The sequence below is a fragment of the Hyaena hyaena genome, unplaced genomic scaffold (assembly GCF_003009895.1).
Source record: "Hyaena hyaena isolate Hyena2069 unplaced genomic scaffold, ASM300989v1 scaffold_44, whole genome shotgun sequence".
Taxonomy (NCBI): Eukaryota; Metazoa; Chordata; class Mammalia; order Carnivora; family Hyaenidae; genus Hyaena; species Hyaena hyaena.
Window position 1 is genome coordinate 1,919,864 of NW_024080676.1, and position 21,317 is coordinate 1,941,180.

General features: G+C 48.5%; 1 protein-coding gene across 2 annotated transcripts; it reads left to right on the forward strand.

Moving 5' to 3' along the window:
- The first annotated feature begins 617 nt into the window (after positions 1 to 617).
- FFAR4 (free fatty acid receptor 4) lies at positions 618 to 19,605 on the forward strand. Of its 2 annotated transcripts, XM_039230275.1 has the most exons (6): positions 662 to 1,233; positions 9,509 to 9,637; positions 11,689 to 11,712; positions 11,832 to 11,837; positions 14,350 to 14,367; positions 18,408 to 19,605. In XM_039230275.1, exons 1-6 carry the CDS (start codon positions 667 to 669, stop codon positions 18,795 to 18,797), a joined length of 1,134 nt encoding a protein of 377 aa, XP_039086206.1. In that variant the 5' UTR covers positions 662 to 666; the 3' UTR covers positions 18,798 to 19,605. The 2 variants fall into 2 exon arrangements, with proteins under 2 accessions (XP_039086205.1, XP_039086206.1); XM_039230274.1 differs by lacking the exons at positions 11,689 to 11,712; positions 11,832 to 11,837; positions 14,350 to 14,367 and having other exon boundaries at positions 618 to 1,233; positions 18,408 to 19,079.
- Positions 19,606 to 21,317: the final 1,712 nt, after the last annotated feature.

The window sequence follows — 21,317 nt, forward strand, 5'->3', positions numbered from 1 at the left end:
ATATAATCCTTACAATTACCCAATGAGATATTTTATTCCCATTTTATAGATGAAAAGAAAAACCTGGAGAACAGAGAAATAAAATAATCCACCCAATGTTACATGTTACTAAGCAATGCTAAAACAAACTATTCCCTCCCCCACCTTAAAATGTTACGGGCCCCTTGCAAAGTGCTTGGGAAGCCACCCCCAGACCCGTGGGACTTCTTTGATGAAGTCTGGGCAACACAGGACAGAAAGATCTCCAAAGTCCAAGTCCAGCTCTGACACTCTTAAATCAATTGTACTTAAATTGGTAGATTAAAGATTTCGAACACTGGTTGCCCTGGAGGATGAGGAAGCTGGGGAGGCCTTGCAGGGGTTCTGGGGGGTTCTCCAGCTGGGGTTTCCAGGGCCCTCGGCGCTCGCCCTACAGTCCGAGGGCGTGAGGCCTCCGCAGCGGCCGCCTCCTCTCGCCTGGCCAGGGTGTTTCCAGCGGCGACGCCTGGCGCTTCCTCGTTCCCGCGCTTCCCAGGCTCAGGTCACAACGCCCAGCGCCGGCGCTCCGGCGGCGGGAGGGGGCCAGAGATGTCGCAACCGCCTCCCTCCCTCTTTCCCCGCCTTGGCGCTCTGTCGCCTCCCAGAAGAGCGCGCTCGCAGACGGCTGCCGGCCGCCGGGCGCAGGGCATGTCCCCTGAGTGCGCGCAGGCGGCGGGCACCGGGTCCCCCCGCAGCCTGGAGCGAGCCAACCGCACCCGCTTCCCATTCTTCTCCGACGTCAAGGGCGACCACCGGCTGGTGCTGACCGCTGTGGAGACGGTCGTGCTGGTGCTCATCTTTGCGGTGTCGCTGTTGGGCAACGTGTGCGCCTTGGTGCTGGTGGCGCGCCGACGGCGCCGCGGCACCACCGCCTGCCTGGTGCTCAACCTCTTCTGCGCCGACCTGCTCTTCACCAGCGCCATCCCGCCCGTGCTGGCCGTGCGATGGACTGAGGCCTGGCTGCTGGGCCCGGTCGCCTGCCACCTGCTCTTCTACGTGATGAGCTTGAGCGGCAGCGTCACCATCCTCACGTTGGCGGCCGTCAGTCTGGAGCGCATGGTGTGCATCGTTCGCCTGCAGAGGGGCGTGCGGGGCCTGGGGCGGCGGGCGAGGGCCGCGCTGCTGGCGCTCATCTGGGGCTATTCGGCGCTGGCCGCGCTGCCCCTCTGCGTCTTCTTCCAAGTCGTTCCGCAGCGGCTCTCCGGCCGGGACCAGGTGAGCTCAGGGCGGTGCGTGCCCCGCAGGTGTCTGGGGCGGGCTGCCAAGGCGGGGATCCGACGGAAACGGCGACCTGGGTCGATGGATAACAAAGACAACAAAACAATAATGGGCCATTTGTTGCGCTTAATCGTTGTGACGCTGTGCCTGGCGCTCTGAAGTTTGAACTCTTAAATTTCACTGCAGCGACGTAGGTCCCACAAACGCCCTCCAAAACCTTGTAAGTGGGTGGAGTCCCCCAAATGCCTGTAAAGTGCCCTCTTCATTTCGAGGTTAGTGAAATAACGGGGAGCTTAGCGGCCAGCCAGATGGAATTTCGAGGATCCGGAATGGCTAATCACATTGCCGTATATTGAACTCTGCTTTCTGGCAAGGTGCTCACGTCTACATATGAGGAAGCTAAGGCACACAGGGGAATGACTTGCTCAGGGTATCTCATCCTTAGTGCCAGTTGGAGCAGAGACGGTGCACAACTGATTCAGTACAGGCTGGGTAAGCGTCCTGCTTTGCAGAGAGAGGGAGAAAGGGCATGGGAGACCCAGGGACCCAGACCCAACGCTGCCGCTAGGGGTGTTGTGACTTCCTCTCCCTGGGCCTCAGTTTTTCCAACTGCAAGACAGAAGGATTACACTAGACCACAGGACCTTGCCCTGGGAGCCTTGGATGATAGGGGGCTTCAGAGTACCCTGGGTGCCCGAAACGTTCTGCAAATTCCAGAGGCTGCTAGGTGAACTTTATTCTGAGCAGTATGCCCAGAGTTTGTCATTAGGACCTCAGTGGGGGGGGGAGGGGTCCACCACGTAAAAAAGGTTCTGTGGACAGTTCGTGACATTGGCTCTGGGGTAGCAACAGTTGCACAGTCCAGAATTGAGGGCCAGGTCTGTCGGCACTGCTGCCCCGCTGGGCAGTTGCAGAGTTTAATTCAGCTCGTGATTCGGCACGTGGGTGCTGGCCAGATGGAGGACAGTGGCTGCCTGTTCTGGCTGTCATCCCAGTGTGTTGGGTTCTCTATGCCTCATAGGGAGGAACAGAGAGAGGACAGAGTTCTGTGCACCACCATAAAGGAAGGGATGAGTCCTGCTCAGGGCTTAGCCTCTCAGAGGGGCTGCCCCAAGCTGGTTTCTTCACCTTCTCCTTTTCTCTACAACTCTCTGGGTTTCTGGCCTGAGCAAAACCCTCAAAAACCACAGTCCCAAAGAGAGGCCTGTGCAGTGATCAGAAGGAAGTGAGAATGTAGGAAGGCATGGGATGAGCTGTAACCTGGGGGAAGACTTCTCTCTGAGGAAGTGGACAGTCCCACCAGGGGATGCCCCATTGGGTGTCTCCTCTGGGGCACAGACACGGAGATGGGCTTCTCTGGGGCTTTCCCCACACCAGTCTCTCACACAGGACTCTTAGTGGGGTGGGGGGAGAAGGCTGCATCCTGTGTAAGCACTATCCTTTTTTATTTTTCACACAAATGAAACCTACAAGTCTCTTTCCCAATAGTTTATTTTTTGCATGGAATATCTTGTGGGATTTTTATTTAATTGTTTCGTTTTCATTTGCTTTAAGCCTTGAATAGGCAGGAATCATGTCAGGCCTATGGCTCTCCATCAAAGAACATGTAAGCCTGTGGCCACGTCCTCTCAAGTGGGGGCCAGGAGAGCTGGGATCAGCTGATTGGGTGGGGTGCCATTGGCCTGGTAGACCAAGGACCCTAACTTACTGGGTAGGCCTGTCCTCCTCAACCCAGCTATGGCTGAGAATCAGGGTGGGCCACTTGGATACTTCTAAAATAAGTGGAAGGCCAGGCCTCACCCCAGAGCCATTGGATCAGCTGGAGGCTAGGGTTCTGCTGTCAATCTTTTGATTTTTTTTTAAGTTATTCTCTCACTGAGTCACAGTGTTTCTGCATTTTTCACAGACCTTGAGAGGCTTTCCCCCATTTTATTAATACAGAAAAAACGACACTCGGGAAATTAAAGATCAAATAGAATAGGTCTTAACGGTATTTTATGTTCCAGACATGTGCCTTGTGCCCCTCCTTTTCACAATTGCTTTAGGTACACTTATACTTAACTGGCAAATAACATGAAAAAAGTGAGGTTTGTGTCCCCTCCCAGCCAAAAGCCCAGACTGTAACTGCTTGCCTACATGGAGACAGGTGGTTGTCGAGCGAGAAGGCCCTTGCTCAGATGGAGGATCTTCCCTGTTTGGTCACTCTGTGGTTGTGGTGGCTTTCACGCTGTCTGTCTCCTTGAGGGCTGAGCGCACAGACCCCCTTGTATTAACACAGAAACACCTCCTTGGTCATAAGAGAGGGAGAGGCACTGGTTGAAACCACTGGGAGAGCACCGGAGAAGATTGGGGGCCAGGTGAGTCAGCCACAGGAGCCCTCTTCCCCGACATTAGTAGAGGTGGGGTGAGGGAGCTTGGAATGAAAAACCAGGATGGTCCTTTCCAGCTCTCCAACCTCTTTGTCTTTGCCTCACCTGCACCCTTACTACATGTACCTGCCAGTAAGCCAAGGAACAGAAAATCTCCCCTGTCGCTCAAGCGCTGTGATCTGAGCATGTAGGAAACAACTCATTTTATAGGTGAGAGGATTAGGAGTTGAAAAAATAAGTTGAAAAGAGTAAGAAATGGGAGTGGGGTGGGGGGAGGGGCAGAGTGTGGACATGTAAAAAAAAAAAAGAGAGAAGGATCTAGGCTAGACTAAATGGAGTCTCACATTTAAAATTAGCAAAAGCTTGTTTTCTCAATCCTCCATTCCCAGCTTCCTGTCTAGATTCTGCCTGCCCCTTCCCACTTGGACACTAAATATGGAGGTTTTGGATGGGAGACACTTTCCTACCCAAACCACCGGCTGAGGAAACTAAGTAACCCCAAACACACACTGGCTGCCTCCTCTCAAGGAGCACTGGCCAGGGAAACAGTACCTCTCAGAGTTTTGTGCTATTCTGAGCGCCCCTCCTGCTCCCCCAAACAGGAACATGAGTACCTTTGTCCATTTGGGCAGTGGGTGCCTGCAATCCAGGGTGACCAGCCTCTCAGAACCCTTCCCTGAAGGGAGGATGAAATAATAGGCATGCTAAAAACTCTAGATAATTTGGTATTAGGAGTGTGCGTTTTGGAGTCCTATGTTCTGAGTCTGAATTCCATGTCTGCCATTTAGGAGCTGTGTGACAGAGGCAAGTGGTCCCATGTCTCTGTACCTTCCTTTCCTCATTTGCAGAATGGGCATGATAGCGGTCTCACATGGATTGCCATGGGGACTAATGTTCAGTAAATGGGCCACCACCTGGCACAGACACAGTTAAGCACTCAAGAATTACCAGCTATTATTAGTTTCCTTATCTTTGGTTATAAATATTTCAAACATTCTTCAAATAGTGTAATTCTCCTGATTGCTGTAAAATAATAGACTGCCGTTCTAAGAGGGTGGGCACATCCTGGCAACACAGACATCTCAGCCAGGTCACCTCAGCCTGCTCCAGCGGGATTCCTGCCAGTGTGTGCTGTGGCCCCGGCGGGGCACTGACCCTCAATGGCAGTTGGGGGGGACTGTGCCCCCCAGCCAGAATGTGCTACCCATTCATTGTACAAACATTTACTGAGCACCGTCCCCCCTGCCCTCACCACGAGTCACATGACCAAGACCCTGTCCTGTTCTAGGAGGTGCAGGTAATGAGAGTGCAGACGGTCTCAGATCCTGGCATCGAAATCCTACAAACAGGTGTTTGTTTGTTCATTTTCCGAAGGGGAAAATGCCTAAAGTCTCAGAGCAGGCAAGGGATGGAATCAGAGTTTCACCTGGCTCTGTGTCCCACCCACTTCGAGCCATTTCCTGCGAGTTCACATTTCCTTAGGACCCTAGGTCCGAATGCTCTGTCCTGCCCCAATTTAATACCAGGCCAGTCGTGTCATAGGGTCTCTGCTGAGGGCAAACTGGCTGAGGAGATAAACGCAAGTTTGCTTGCCTTTGTTAGTAGTAGAGGATCCTTTAAGATATAAGAAAGTTCATCTCTTGCCCTCACATATTCTTTCTTTTCCGGTTGGAAAGTGGAGAGACAAGGAGATACCCACTAGGATTCCCAGTTCCTTCAAGTGATTTCAAAGTCTCCCATTCTGTTTGAAGAGGTGGAAGGGAGAATGACTTACAAAGGGACCCTCAGGGATAGTCCAAGAAGTATCATTAGAGAAGGATGATGGGGAGCAGCTGGAATCGGGTGGCATCTGCAGATAAGTTAGCCAGTGTGGAGAGGGCGAAGTGTGGAGCAGTGCCTGTAGACAGACGCCCCCATCCACCGGGGAGTCTTCTTGGAAGAGAATGGGTGATATCTCAGCTGTGTGTGAAGACGAAAGGCAGTTAGCTAGTCAAGGACGTGGAGGACTGGAGGGACAATACAGGCAGAGGAAATAGTCTACAGGTTGGCAAGACATGGTGCGGGAAGGGTTGGTGGAGGCCAGCTGGAGAAGGGCCAGGTGCGGCCCTTTAGGGAGTTTGTACTTCCAAGGTGAAAGATGGCCTGGTCCGGGAAGGGTGGGCCAGTGCGAACAAAATACGTGGGTCCGTCGGATAACAATGAAGGCAGAACATAGGGAGGAGAAGGCAGGAGGCTATGCTCAGGTTGCTGGCAGCATAGAGAATGGCTTCTCCAGACCCTGAGTCAGTGAAAGCAGGAGGTGGAGCCTTTTGGAGTGGGGCATTGGAGGCTTGACATACCTGGGAGGCATCCTTCAGAGATGTCCTCAGGACCCTGGGACATCTGGGACATCCTATCTGGAAGACAGGAGAAGACAGGGCTGGAAAAAGCAGCTGCAACTTGGAAACGAAGCCATGGAAATGGATGAGATCACTAGGGAGAGGGAGAGGTTGGGATCAGGATACAAGTCAGGCTTAACCACATAATACCCTTGTATGTGGCCCCTGACTCCATCCCTTCTGGTCCTGACCCTGAGCTCCAGCCGGCCCATTCTCCTGACTGCAGCCCCATCCCTCTGGGCACAGCGGACACCACCCCTCTAGGATGCCACTCGCCCTCATGACTGTGCTCTCCTGTCACCTGGAGCTCTGGGCATTGCCAGCTCACTGCCCTGTATGGAAGTTTCTCAGCGCTTCTCTCTCTCCTTGAGCACATCATAGCCTCCTTGAGGGCTGGGGCCTCGGCCACTGTGGCTGGAGTCAGTGAGTGACTGAACAACCCCATTAAAGGACAGTTGTTGACTCGGCAGCTCTGCATCTGTAGCTCAGTCATAAAGGGGACCTAGCACTTCTGGTTTTCAAATTTCCTTTTTAAAATCAGGAAACACTTCAAATGCGCAGAGAAGCTACAGAGAATATTGTAAGACTCATGTCTCTGCCTTCCAGACTTGACTCACTGCCACACTTCCTCTTAAGTCACAGGCTGGGTCAGAACACCTAGAATCAAAATTACGTAAGTTAGACGGGTTTTCCCACAAAAACACAATTATATACCAAACCAGCACTCTGACTTTGGGCCTGGTGCCTGCTGTTAAATTTCTTAATGAAAAGAAGCTCTGCGCGTAAACAGTGATACCATATAAAGCTTTCTGAAGAGCATATAAATCAGTCATTCAGTCCACACAGGCCAGCCACACTGTCTCTTCCATCATGTGTGAGGTGCTGTGCAAAGTTCTTATCTCACTTCCTTATCACACTCCGGGCCTGGGAGAGCACCGCAAATCCAAAGGTATAAAAGCATCTCTCTCAGAGTCATGAAATTGGGATGGGTTCATTGTTTTTGTTGAAAAAATAGCTGGTTAGGTTTGCTAAACTATCATGGTTTCATGTTTGATCATTTCTTTTAAAAAATAACTTTTACTGCCTTTTTTGGCACATTCTAGAAAATTCAGAAAAGAACAAAAACAACTTGAGTCCCACCTAGAAACAGACACTTAGTTTTCTGGACTGTATCCTTCCAGTCTTTATTCTATGCACCCATGCGTGTAGGTGTGTATCTATTCATTCACACCTACACATTTTCTTCAACAGCACTGGGCAAAGCAGATTGCTTGGGGATCTACTTTTTTGCCCCTATTGTAGGGAGAATACCCAGCTCTATCATTACATATTCTACAAAATGGTGTTAAGCCTGGAGAGATTTTGGCAGATATTCTGGAGAATGCTTTTGGAAAGAGTTGGGGGCCCTTGGGGGTTTTAAGAGATGGTTCTGGGGCTTTCAGCCCTTCTGGTACATTTACCCATCTCAAGTACAGAAATCTGAGACCAAGTCATATCCAGGGCTGAAATCTGTCTCTTCCGGTTGCTGCTTCAGCATATTTGCTGGAATGTGTTGCCCACCGATGTAGTAGAATGAGGGGTCCATGGCGGCCAGAGGTCTGAGAACCAATCAAGCAGCAAGGATTAGTTATCTAAAGGTAATCACCACACCGCCACTATTCAGAGCTTTGAGAGACACAAGTTTCTTTGCAATCACCAAAATGTAGAAAGATCTAATGGACCTTCTCCCTCAGGTGTGGACAGTGGGGGTGGGGATGGAAGAACACGTTTTTGGAATTACTAGTGCATTTGTGAGCCATCTAAACAAAGGTAGGAAAAGGAAGCAACATTCTCATCCTCCTTTTCGAGGTGAAAATATGGTCAAAGCATTCTTCCCTGCTTGACTTGCCTTAGAGTTTTCTTGGTATGTCTCTGGATTTCTTTTATAACTTCTTAGCTCTCTTGGGAAGACATTCTATGATTAAAAAGTACTATACCTTTAAGTGTCTTAGATTACTGTTTTTGGAGGGTGTTTCTAAGCCTTAGTTTTCTCGTCTGTGTAATGGGAAAAACCATAATATGCATTTCAATATGGTTGCTGCAAACATTCAATGAAATAATGTATTTAAAGTGCTCACTGGCATAGAATAAGTGCTCAGTGAATATCAGATTTACTATTTTCTGTTAGTAGGAAAAGAAGTGACTACTTGGCTGAATTTTGAATTTGACCACCAATTGTGATATATGTGATGAAAGTTCTTTGCCCTTGCTTAGTGTAGCATTCAATAAATATAGGCTGAGTGAATAAATGAGTGATGCTATAAGTAATACTACTACATTGGGGTGTCTTGGTGGCTCAGTCTATTAAGCGTCTGACTCGTGATTTCTGCTCATGTCTTGATCTCATGGTTTGTGAGATCAAGCCCTGTGGGCTCTGAGCCAACAGCATGGAGCTCACTTGGGATTCTCTCTCTCTCCCTGTCTCTGCTCCTCTCCTGCTCACTCACTCTCTCTCAAAGTAAATAAATCAACATTAAAAAAAATACCACTACTCCATTGGTTAAGATGTCTCATCCATCAGAAGTCAATAATGTGCTCCTTTTACACAAAATGTGCTCTTAAAAGTCTGTTCTATATGTTCAGAGTGTTCAGGACAACTTGCTCTCTAAAGTTCTGTTTCTACAGTCAAGTACACGTGGGGAATTTGTGTTTGGGAGGAAACACAGACAGACAAACAGACAGGCAGACCACTGACCCATCTGATGGAGTGGATTATTCCAGTAGCTCCCAGTAACCACATAAGAAGGTCCCCGTATGCCTCAAGGTGTGTAATTACTGTCAATTGCCTGAATTCAGCCCAGCAGACTGACAACAGCAAAGGTCACAAAGCATGCTTTTCTGCCCCATTCTGGCGGTTTTACACCTCGACCGATGGAGAATAGTGTGTGGCTGTAGCGTGCTCCCCTGGAGGAGGGACACAGGAGGAGAGAGCTTCCAAGTCTGGACACCACTATCGTCTTGGAGTTAGCCCTGCCTTCTCTAATGCGGCTTGACACATTTTAGACATCCTCATTCCCCTGAATGAGCACTCAGTGTCTCCACATGGTTTCTGGTGCCTTCAGCAGTCCCAATGTGATGCACCGAAACCCTGTGCCTGTCACTTCCAGTCTATGTGACCTTTCAGGGCTCAGGGTCTCACCTGTAAAATGAAGAGAAGGCTCAAGGGCTCTTTGCAGCTCAGTCCAGGAAGTGGAAAGAGCACTGGGCCTGGAGTCCTGCCTGGGAGCTAACTTGAGCCATTACCTGCATGTGACCCTGACACCCAGCTGTGTCTCCTGGAGAATGGGAGTAACAATTGTGGGTATTCTGTGGGTCTGTAGGGGTGGTTGTGTGGGCACGGGAAGGGAGGCTGGGGTTTCCTGTCATCCTGGTTGTGTTACAGTAACACAACAGTGTAACAGTGTTAGGCACTCTCCTACTGGGACTGAGCTCAAGGCAAACAAGAAACCACCACTTAAATGGCATTTTCTTCCCTCTTGTAACCAGGAAATTCCGATTTGCACACTGATTTGGCCCAGCATCGCCGGAGAAATCACCTGGGATGTGTCGTTTGTTACTTTGAACTTCTTGATGCCAGGATTGCTCATTGTGATCAGCTACTCCAAGATTTTACAGGTACGTGCACTTCGAGGGCCATGGCTGAGCCGCATCCAGGCCGAGGGTGTTTCGATGGAATCTTAGCCTTTCCAGGGGGCAGTTACCTGGGAGTTCATGCCCCAATCCCAGCCTGGCTCACCACCCAGATCTACTCCCTCTGCAACACCAAGGAGTGAGAATGTAGTATTTTTTAAAGTTATATCTTTGTGATTGTTAATATTATTATTATTTTGCTGATCACTAAAGTAATACAAAGCTCGTTATAAAAAATTAAATTAAAGGGGCGCCTGGGTGGCTCAGTCAGTTTAGCATCTGACTCTTGGTTGCGGCTCGGGTCATGATCTCACGGTTTGTGAGTTCGAGTCCCACATTGGGCTTTGTCCTGATGGTACAGAGCCAGCTTGGGATTCTCTCTCTCCCCTCTCTCTTTCTGCCTCTCCCCTGCTTGCACTGTCTCTTTCTCAAAATAAATAAAGTTAAAAAAATTAAACAAAATTAAAGACATATAGAAATGCGTAATATAGAAACTAAACATCTACTCTCATTGTTAATGGTTCAAAGTACATTTTTCAGGTTATTTTTCTTATAAATATGCCTATATGCATACTTTAATATCATATATATATGATAAACCATATAAAATGGTCAAATATCAACTTTCACCATGGTTCAACCCAATGTTTCTTTGTTTCAGATTTGAGATAACACTATTAGCTCTGTAATTTCCTTTATTGGCTTAACACTATACTGTAATATCTTTCCATGTTTGTTTTTATATCACTGTCTCACTCTTTTTAGTGGCTTCCTGGTCTTCCACCATATAGATGTGACATAATTCATTTTATGGGCTTTTGGGTCGAGTCCATTGTTACCCCATCACAAATAGCAATACAGTGATAGAGAATGTACACTTTAAAAAAATTGTATTGAAGTATAATATGCATCTAGAAAAGCATAGCCAGCATGCATGTACAATGCACAAACTAACCTCACTCCCAGAAGCAGCTTCCAGAAACAGAACGAGAAGCACAACATTCCCAGAAGCCCCCTCCTGTTAGCTTCCCATTGCTACCCCACACTCCCAGTTGGAAGGTCCTTTTCAAATGCGCGCTGAGCCAGGAAGTAATCTCTAGCTTGGAGGTGTGTACAGGGACGTAGACAGGACCCTGTCAGCCCGTGTCCCACCTCCTCAGGTGGCCCATTCACATGTACAGCGCTAGCAGGCAAGCAGCAGGTACGTAGATGTTCATGCCCACCTCAGAAGGTTTTGTGCAAAACCTCAAATCCTCTTGAAGGTTTACAAGTTGTTGAATCTTGGGTTTATTGCGTGTTATGGGTTATCTGGCAAACAAATTTATCCAAGTGGGGCCCTGTAGGTCCTGTTTGCTATCTGGCTACTTTTATGGCCTTTTCTTTGTAGCTGAGGATCTAGAACCTTCTTAGCTGCTCAGAACCAGGCCAACTTCCATCTGGATCTATTAATTTTGGGTCCTGTGGGAGATGGACCCCCAATCTATTCCCTAGACTCTTCCCCACCTGTTGACTTGTGATCCGCTTTAGTGACCCCCAGCCTGGGGCTTGTTCAAGGGTATAAGACAGATTCAGGCCTGGAGTCAAGGTCAATAAAGCACTTGTAGTAGGGGCCTGGCATGTGTCGATGCTATGTAAGTGTTAGCTATTATTGCCTTAAAAGAAAATCAGTGAGGGAATAAGGAAGAGAAATTTAGAATGAATCCCTTAAAAATGATTTAATAAATATTTGTGTAATACTTACAATGTGTCAGGAATGAATTCATATAATCCTGATAAAAATTACAGATGAGGAAACCAATGTACAGAGAGACCAAGTAACTTGCCCAAGAGCACACAGCTCATAAGCAGCGTTATCAGGATTTGAACTCAGGCCATCTGGCCCTGGAGTCCCGACACTTTAATTCCTCAGACATTTGTTAAGGATCTGCTCTGTGCAAAGTGTTGGTGGGGAGTGGAGATTGGTCAAGAGTTATCAGGTCACATTTTTTTTTTTAATACAGAAGGGGCCTCAACATAGGAAGGGAAAGGGGAGACAGACAGCGGGACTGTTGCTTGATGCAGTGAGCCCTTGGCACACATGACAGAGTGACGTTAGGACTCAGTGTGAAGACGCTTGGCAAACCATTAAATGGTGCACAGACATAAGAAATGAATAAGGGGTAAAAAGACAGAAGAGCAGAGGGCCGTGAAGGGCAGACATGGAGACATGAAGGGCTCTTCTAATAACCTGGCTTTTGAGTTCTTGCTGTGTGGCCTTTGGCAAGTTACTTACTTTCTCTGAACCTCTGCTCCCTCATCTGCAAAATGGTGATGATAACTCAGACAGTGCACGGTTGTTGGGGGACATGTCAGGGATACTACCACAACCCACAGGGCCATGCCTGCCTGTAGGGGGTGGGGTGAGTAGACTACATCTGTTGTTATTTGTTAGGCAAGGCTGTTCCTCTGACCCTACTCTCAGAGCATGATGGGAAAAGGTACCCCTGAGAGGTTTTGAGAGAATAAACCGCAGGGCCCAGATTTGGAGTGTGGCAAGAGCTAGGAGCCGATGCTGGGAAGGGGCGGTCATACTCCTGGGTTCCTTGCAGGCCACAAGGGCCCCCGTCTGCCCCATTGTACTTCACCCGAGACACCTCAGCTGGCTTCTGACGGAGGATTGACCTACTCCACGGAAAGGTTTCCCACCCTCTTCCGTCTTTTTCTCAGGCCAGGGCCCACGCAGAAACATTCTAGGAGACCCCAAGAGCCCTGATGAGTTGGGGGAGGTGTCCTCATATCCATCTGCCTCTAGACTCCAGTTCATCACTTTCCAGGCACTTTGATATAAACCCATGGCCAGCTTTCAGTTCCTCCCGTCACAGACTACAGGAGAATATCTATCATGACTCACAGTTATGAAACAGTGCTCTGAGTAGTGACTCAAAGGTACCATTTAGATCCCACCACTTCTCTCATGTGTGGAGCAAACCTCAAAGCCCTCACCTTGAGGCCTTGTGTGATCTGGCCTCTGCCTGCCCTCTCACCTCATCGTCTTACCCTCTCTTGTGTCCACCTTGACATTGGGGCTATTCCTCACACACGCCAACACACAGCTGCCTAAGGGCCTTTGCACCTGTGATTTCCTCTCTCGGATCTCCAGTCCCCCAATTACTGTGTGGGCCACTCCCCCCACTCCATTTAGGTCTCTGCTCAGAAGGCCCAGAGTGCCTCGTCACCGTTCTCTAGTCCCTCATCACCCTGATATATTTCTCTTCAGTGCACTTACCACCCCTGTCATATTCCATTTACATGTATTTATCTGTAAAGCATCTGTTTTACGCACTAGAATGCAGGCTTCATGAGGACCAAGACTTTGTTATGTTTACTGCTGTAGCTCCATGCCTAGCACAGAGCCTGGCTTATTCATTGTAGATACTCAGTAAACCCTCACTGAATGAGTAAGACAAACTTTGGATCACACTGAAAGGGCCAACTGTACCTTCTCCTTCTGGGCAGTGGGGAAATCACTGAACAAAAAGTCCTAAGACCTTGCTTCTAGTCCAAGCTTTATTACTGTGTGACCTTAGGCAAGTCATTTAACTACTATGGGCCTCAGTTTTGTCTGGAGTTAGTTAGGCCTCAGTGGGTTAATATAATAAAACGAGAGTGTAGATATGATAATATTTTGAACAGGTTACTAGACTTTAATTGGAAAGGTATCTAACATTGTGATTTTGAAAATCACGTTAATGCAAATGTAAGACTTTTAAAAAATGACTTTCCACCCACTAGCCAAACTTACTATTGCCATTTCCCGTGAGGACTATGAAGTTTGTCCTCACTTTGGACCTGTGGGTTTGCCAGGTGGGTACCTTGGAAGCAGGTAAGCTGCCAGGCAGATGGAGTGTTTGGATGGGGCCTCATAGCTTGTGTGTCTCTCTCTCGCTGAGATACTTGTCACTCAGGGACGCTGGGCCACCTTTCCAGCTGAAATTTTTCTGTCAAGAGCATACTCTGTAAAATGAATTGAACACCAATGTTAATCAGCTATTTCCATAGAGACATGACCAGCAAATCATTGGAAACCCCAAGATGCATAATTCCACCTGCCATCCCCTTCCCACCAGGTCTACCTCTTACCTGTTGGTACTGTCTCTGCCTCAGTTTCCATCTACAGGCCTGGGAAGTGCCTCTCTGAAATCACCCTGATCCTTTATTCCTCTAAAGACAGTGTCTCCTCTACAGCACTCTCTAGGTCTCCTTGGGCTGTTAGATGGTAAAAAGGGAGTCCGTGATCAAATGAGTTTAGGAACCACCAATGAGTCCATGTTAAATGGGTTTCTTTGCTGCAGGATGTCTGGGAGGCCTCATTATGCTAATGTCCTTTGAGAGTTCCCACCCCAGGAAGAGAGGAGGCAGCACCCCTAACTCTGACCACAGACCCGCTTCTCCTCCCAGAGCAACTCTCTGCACTGTGTTCTTTGGGTCTCTTTTGGGGAGCATTGCTCTGAAGTCCCTGCCGGGCTTGCTGGCTCTGCCCTGGGCAAGGACTGGAGAGCAGGCTTCACCTGGGCTCTTCCCTTCCAAAGTGGCTTCACGTGCTCAGGGCAGTGGCCTTAGGAACAGCTCTGCCTTCCCTGCTTCCTCTTTTCTCATGACTCCAGCCTGCTATATATCTTTAGTGGCTTTTTCCAATCAATAGTTTCCCAGGGTAATAGTGCCCCAGTCACTCCCAAGTGCCTCCAATCAAGCTGGCAATGCTAGCCATTGAGGCTTGGTTTACATTGTCACCCAGCAACCACTGCCGTGCGAAGAAGAGATTCTTCTATCCTTTCTTGTCCCCTCCTCATTCTCTAGGTGCACACTAGAAGGGAAGAGTAGCGGGGGCAGGGCCCCCTTCTTTCTGGCTGTATACCCAGCACCTTGAGAGTACTTGGCACAACACGATAGGGTTGTACAAAAATAAATATTTGCTGAATGAGAGAACGAGGGTATTGCTTGAGGTTGGAAAACCCTCACCCATCTCAGGGCTCAACTGAGAAATGAAGTCTGTTTTAGCTAAACACGAAGGTGTTAGGTAGCAAATATTCAGCCCTTTCTCCATGCCTGGCCCTCAGTGCCCAGGTGTGGGGCCTGCTTGCCAGTGATGGAGAGGGAGGTGGGCCCTCTGGAAAGATGGAATCTGTTGTCAGGAGATTCTAATCTGTGTGTTGCCAGTTGACCAAGCAGCGCCCCAAGGAAACCCAACTCCCAGGGCCCAAGCTGTGTCAGTGGGGAGCCACTTCCCCCTGCACCCACCTGTCAGCACCATGGTATGGTGGCATGGTGACAGGGATGTGAAGTGGAGAGAAGCTTCCCTTGGGGCCTTCGGACACTCACATGGGTGTGAAGGCAGTATGTTTCAAAAGGACCGTTTAAAAAGTGACTCTTTGGGGCGCCTGGGTGGCTTAGTCGGTTAAGCGTCCGACTTTCGCTTAGGTCATGATCTCGCAGTTCGTGGGTTCGAGCCCCGCGTCGGGCTCTGTGCTGACTGCCAGCTCAGAGCCTGGAGCCTGTTTCAGTCTGTGACTCCCTCTCTCTCTGACCCTCCCCTGCTCACGTTGTCTCTCTCTCTCTCCTAAAAATAAATAAAACATTAAAAAAAAAATTTAAAAAGTGACTCTTTATGAAGAACTGTAGGAAAATTCCAGATCTGTTGTCCTGTATTAGCAGTTCCCATACTTCGGTCAGCAAAGATCACCTGGGAGTTTGTGAGAAGTACAGTTTTCTGGGCCCCCTCAGACCCACAAAAGTGGGTGTCTGACGGTGGGCCCAAGCACTCAACCGGTGACTCTGACACAGGGGCCATGGACCACATCCCTGGGAGCATCGTCCTCCCCTGGGAGCTCCTCAGTGAAGAGCTCAGACGCCTTCCCTGAGGTGCACTTCCCCTCCACCTTGACCATAAGACCTTGGACGTTCCTTCCCCTCTCAGAAGGAGAGCCTTCATCTTTCATACCCCAAGTGGGGTAATGACAGAACCTACCCTGCAGGCTTGTTTTAAGGATTAAAGTTAATCTTCAAGTTAGTTGAGCATTTAATTTCTTCTAAAACACATGAAGCATTCTGTGCAACAACAGAGACATTTTAAAGCCTGGATAAAAGTTAATCCATCTTGTCATCTAATGTGGGGTGGGAAGAAGCAAGGAATTATAATGACGCCCTGAAAGTCATGGGAACCATGGGCAGAGGAAATGGTGGCATCAGTCAGTGCTAAAAACACACCCAACCACTTATTCACTCGACCCATGAGTCAGTCCATTTCTCTGTCTGTTTGTTCACAGTCACTGTCAGGCACTTGCTAGAGTCCCAGGCCACAGAAGCCACAGGGCTGCCCATGGAGCCTGCAGTCTGGTGGCTGTTAGAAGTAACAATGATGCTTTAGCATCTCCCACATGGCCCATGTGGCAAGGGCCACGTGAAGACAAAGCACTGCAGGATGCCATGTGGGCGATGAACCAGGAAGCCTTTTTGGAGTTTCTGGCACCAGAGAGTGGAGTTAGTTATAGGCCAGGCAGAGGGATTTCCATTGGTGGATATTAGCAGAGGGTAGGAAGAAACTCATTTAAGATTAAGAGCATGGGCTGGAGTCAGGCTGCCTAGGTTTGAAGCCCAGCTTTGCAACTGCTTAACTGGGTACTGGTGGGCAAGTTCCTCAGCCTCTCTGAGCCTCAGTTTTCTTATCTGTAAAATGGGGATCATCAAAGTACCTATGTCACCGAATTGTTGAGAGAATGTAAAGAGATAATTAAGAGATATGTACAGAACCTGGCACATAGTCAGTGCTCAATAAATATGAAATCACATCAACATCATTCAAAAGTATGTGTAACACACAGTATGAGGGACTCCATCGTTCTGGGCAGGGCAATGTGGATGGCATACACGATGAGGCCCCTGTTGGAGGCATCCCTTATGTGTCCCCCCTGTGAGGTGACCATCCCCTGTGGCCGGTTATGGCATCTGATCTCCATGTAGTTGGTGGAGACCCTACTGACCAGGGGTTCATTCCCAAATGGCTTGCCTCCTGGGCCCTTCCCAGAGCAGCTTGGCTTTCAGGCTGACTCCTGGAAGCAGCTAGCAAATGACCGGCCTCCCATCTCAGCCACCTTCCATCCCCCACCCCTCCCACAGGGGCCTGTGGCAAGACTAGAACCCATTTCAGCTGCTCCTGTGAAAAGAAGGAACCAGATGTGGGGGTTCAGTGCTCCCTGTCTGTCTGGACTGGCCACACCCTCACACCATCTCCCACTGCCCTCTCTGCCACCCAACAACCTGGAGGGGCAGGGAAAAAGACAAGTGTGTGGGCCACCACTTAAACCAGTACCCTTAGTCCCCCCCCCCCCCCCCGCCCCGCAAAGGCTAATAAGACCCGTCCAGAGGGGTCTGGATAAATCCTGGTACAGGATTCCACAGTATGGAATCTTTGCAGCCACTTCCCAGATAACAAGGATGATGTACCTTCTCTCTGGGCTGATGTGGAATGAGTACCAAGGTATGCTGCTGAGTGGAAAGGAAAAAAGGTTAAGAGTGGGGTGTATTGTGTGGTCCCATTTGTGTGCAAAGCAAAAGTGCAGACATCTGTGTTTCCATCACCAGGCAGAGCATTCCCAGAAGGACAGACAGGACACTGGTCACGGGTTCCTTCCAGGGAGTAGATGCGGACAGTACAGGAAGCTAGAAGCCTTACTTATATTTTTAATTTGATCTCCTTCAGTATCATGTTGCTTGAATTTGTACCTTGAACATCACATCTGCTTTTAAAATTTTTTTAGTATTTGAAAAAAAATTTTTTAGTTTATTTTGGAAGAGTGAGCATGAGGGGGGGTGGTCAGAAAGAGGGGGAGAGAGAGAGAATAAGAGAGAGAATCCCAAGCAGGCTTTACACTGTCAATGCAGAGCCCAATGCAGGGTTCAATCTCATCAATCTCAAGATCATGACCTGAGCTGAAATCAAGAGTCAGATGCTCAAATGACTGAGTCACCCAGGCGCCCCGAACACACACTGCTTTTATACGGTTACTTACTGACCTCTTTCAAAAATAGAAATAATAAGGAAAATGTGTGTCTTGGTTTGTTTGGGCTACCATAACAAAATACCACAGATTGGGTGGCTTAATAACAACAGAAGTTTATTTGTCACACTTGTGGAGGCTGAGGTTGAAGGCTAGGATGCCACCCAGTCAGGTCCTGATGAGAGCTCTCTTCCGGTTGCAGACTGCCAGCTTCTTGGTGTCTTCACATGGTGGAAGGGCCGAGGGAGCTGGCTTAGGACTCTTTTCATAAGGGTCCTATTCATGAAGGCTTCATCCCCATAACCCGATCACCTCCCAAAGGCCCTGCCTCCTAATACCATAACCCTGGGGGTTAGGTTCTACCATTTGAACTTAGAGGGACACATTCAGACCACAGCAATGTGCTTCCATTCACACATTTCTCTTCTAGACCATTCAGTTCAGCCTTTCCACTCCTCAGCATCAACTCTATTTACGTTATGGACGGGGGCCATGTATCCAGAGGGCCAGCCAGGTGCCCCATTTCCCCCAGAGCATCCTAAGTGCAGGCAGTTGCCAGGCCACTGAGACCGGCCCTCTCCACACAAAGTTCCAAAGTCGAATTGTCCCAGGGCAGCAGGGATGGCAGATTCCCACTTCTAGATGATCTGCTCCTCCTCAGCCCAAATCCCTGACATCCTACAGTGAATATGTGGCTCTGGCTCTGTTTTGTGTCCCTGCAGATCACAAAGGCATCAAGGAAAAGGCTCACGGTGAACCTGGCTTCCTCGGAGAACCACCACATCCGCGTGTCCCAGCAGGACTTCCGGCTCTTCCGAACCCTCTTCCTGCTCATGATCTCCTTCTTCATTATGTGGAGCCCCATCATCATCACCATCCTCCTCATCTTGATCCAGAATTTCAAGCAGGACCTGGTCATCTGGCCATCCCTCTTCTTCTGGGTGATGGCCTTCACGTTTGCCAACTCAGCCCTGAACCCCATTCTCTATAACATGTCACTGTTCAGGAATGAATGGAGGAAAATTTTTCACTGCTTCTTCTACCCAGAAAAGGGAGCCATGTTTACAGATACATCTGTCAAAAAAAATGATCTGTCAATTATTTCCAACTAATTAAATTTTCTCTATGGGCAGAGTTTATCACCTTCTGGGAAGCCAGGATATGCTTTCAAAGGGAGTTTATTTCCAGGACCATCACATCACTGTAGCCTGCTTTAAGAAAACGTAACCTATACAAATACACATTTGTAGCACCAATAAATTAGGGTGATCATTCAGTATGACAATTTTACCCTTTATAAAAGGATTTGTTATGGGTTCCTTTTAAACATGAACTTTTTCCAGTGTGTTTGTAATATTATTAGTTTAATAAATTTTTATTTATGGCCATTCAGCAATCACGTCTCTTACATATAAAGCCACATCATGCTGGAGTGAGTCTTGGAAATGATCTAACACTCAGGTTTTTCCTTGAAGGGTCACTGCCACTGTAGGTCCCCGCCCTAGACTTTCAAGGCCTCAAAACTATTCAATAAAGTCAACAAAACTTGAGGAATTTCCAAAAATTCCAAAAAACTAAAGTGACTTTAGTTTTTCACTTATAAGAAATCCATGGACCTCTTTGGGAGAAGCCATGTCATGAAATCAGAGAAGAAATAGGATGATTCAAAACACTGAGAGTGAGAGCATAAGCAATTCCCTCCACGGAGCCACCTGTCAGATACCTCTTAAGCCCATGCTGTGGCCAGTGTTCTTGGTGCTGGGAACACAGCAGTGAATGAGACAGCCATGGCCCATGCCTTTATGGGGGCTTACTTACCTTCTATCTGGGGGAAGAAGATTAAACAGAAATCGGTACATAATATAGCATTATAGAGTAGATTCACATCATGAAGAAAATAGGATAGTGATAGGGTGCATGGGTGGCTCAGTCAGTTAAGTGTCTGACTGGCTCAGGTCATGATCTCGTGGTTCCTGGGTTCCAGGCCTATGTCGAGCTCTGTGCTGACAGCTCAAAGCCTGGAACCTGCTTCAGATTCTGTGTCTCCCTCTCTCTCTGCCTGTTCCCTGCCCATGCTCTGTCTCTCTCTCTCAAAAAAAAATTAAATAAACATGAAAAAAAGTTTTAAATAGGACACTGATGGCAATTTGGATGGGGGTGGGGAGGGATCCAGGAAGACCTTTCTGGGAGTGATATTTAGGCCAAAAGATAAACCACCAGAAAGAGCCAACCATCAGAATCCAGGGGAATGGGGCTTTGCAGACATTGCAAACACTGGTCCTAGTGCAAAGGGGCTGGTGTCCTTGTGGACAGAAAGAAGATTAGTGTAGACAAAGCAAACTATTGACTGATCTTCTTCTGTGCTACACACTGGCGTTGATGCCAGGATAGAGGGGTGCCCTGCTGGGGCCCATTGACTGAAACCAGGGAAGGTACAAGGCTGAACTATGTTGGGGCTGGGAGGCCACATAGGGAGCTTATTCTGTGTTCTATGGGCAACCACTGGAGGTTTGCAGTTGGAGACTGATATGACCTAATATCTATTTTTAAATATTACTCTGCGGTGCAGAGAATGGACTTTGAGGAGCAAGAATAAAAATGTGACCAATTGGGTGGCTGCTGAAGTAGAGAAAGATGGGAAGTCTACATCCTGATTTACTGACGGACAGGATGTAGAACATGAGGGAAAGAGACAATTCGAGGGTGACTCTTGGATGGATGGTGGTTGGATAATCCAGTAGGCCACAAAAATAGGGGAAGACTAGGAGAAGAATGGGGGATGGGAGAGTCAGGAGTTTCATGTGGGGATACATTTGAGATCCCAGTGAGATCCAATGGAAAGTAGGCAGTTGGATGCAGGGATGGGGGGCTTGGGCCCAAAGATACAATGTTAGGAGTCATCATGCAGTGTTTACCCATATCCGTTTTTATGAACTATCCCTGTGACAAAGAGGCGTGGGGGGGCGTGGGGGGAGAAACCAGAGCCATTGCTTGGAGGCTGGGCAATGGCAGGACCATGCAGGAGCTTGGGTACTGGCCCACAGTAGGTGCTCAACAAATCTTGGTAACAGAGTACACTGGTTGCCATTGCTCACAAAGTTTCTTGAGTAGCTTGCTTCTGAAGTAAGGTTTATGGTGGTCACAAGCTTGAGAAAAAGAGGACAGGGATCTTTTGTTCATCTTTAGTTGATAGATTTGGTAAATTAAAGCTGTTTTTTGATGTGATGTGTGGCAATGTTATGGGTGTCTGGAACCGTCAGACTGAAGGTGAAGAGCCCAGCACTGACACCTGCTGTTCCGCATGAACGACAGGCAGAGCCTGCCCATTCTGGGTTTCCTGTCATCTCCTTCTTTGGTGGGAGAAAACAGAGTGAAGTGGTGGACCCATGAGTCCCCCTCGGCTCCATGATATGCCAGCCCCGAGGCAGAGATCTCTACACGTGCATGCCCTTCTCCACCTCTAGACTCAGTTCATGAATGTCAGCCTGGCATCATCTCAAGGGCTTGCACAGCTCCTGAGTGCTCTAACTGAACCCTCACTGCACCTCATCAGGCAGGTACTGTTTCCCCATATTTCACAGGAGATGAGTGAGGTTCTCATAAGCCATATAACCAGCTCCAAATCACATAGC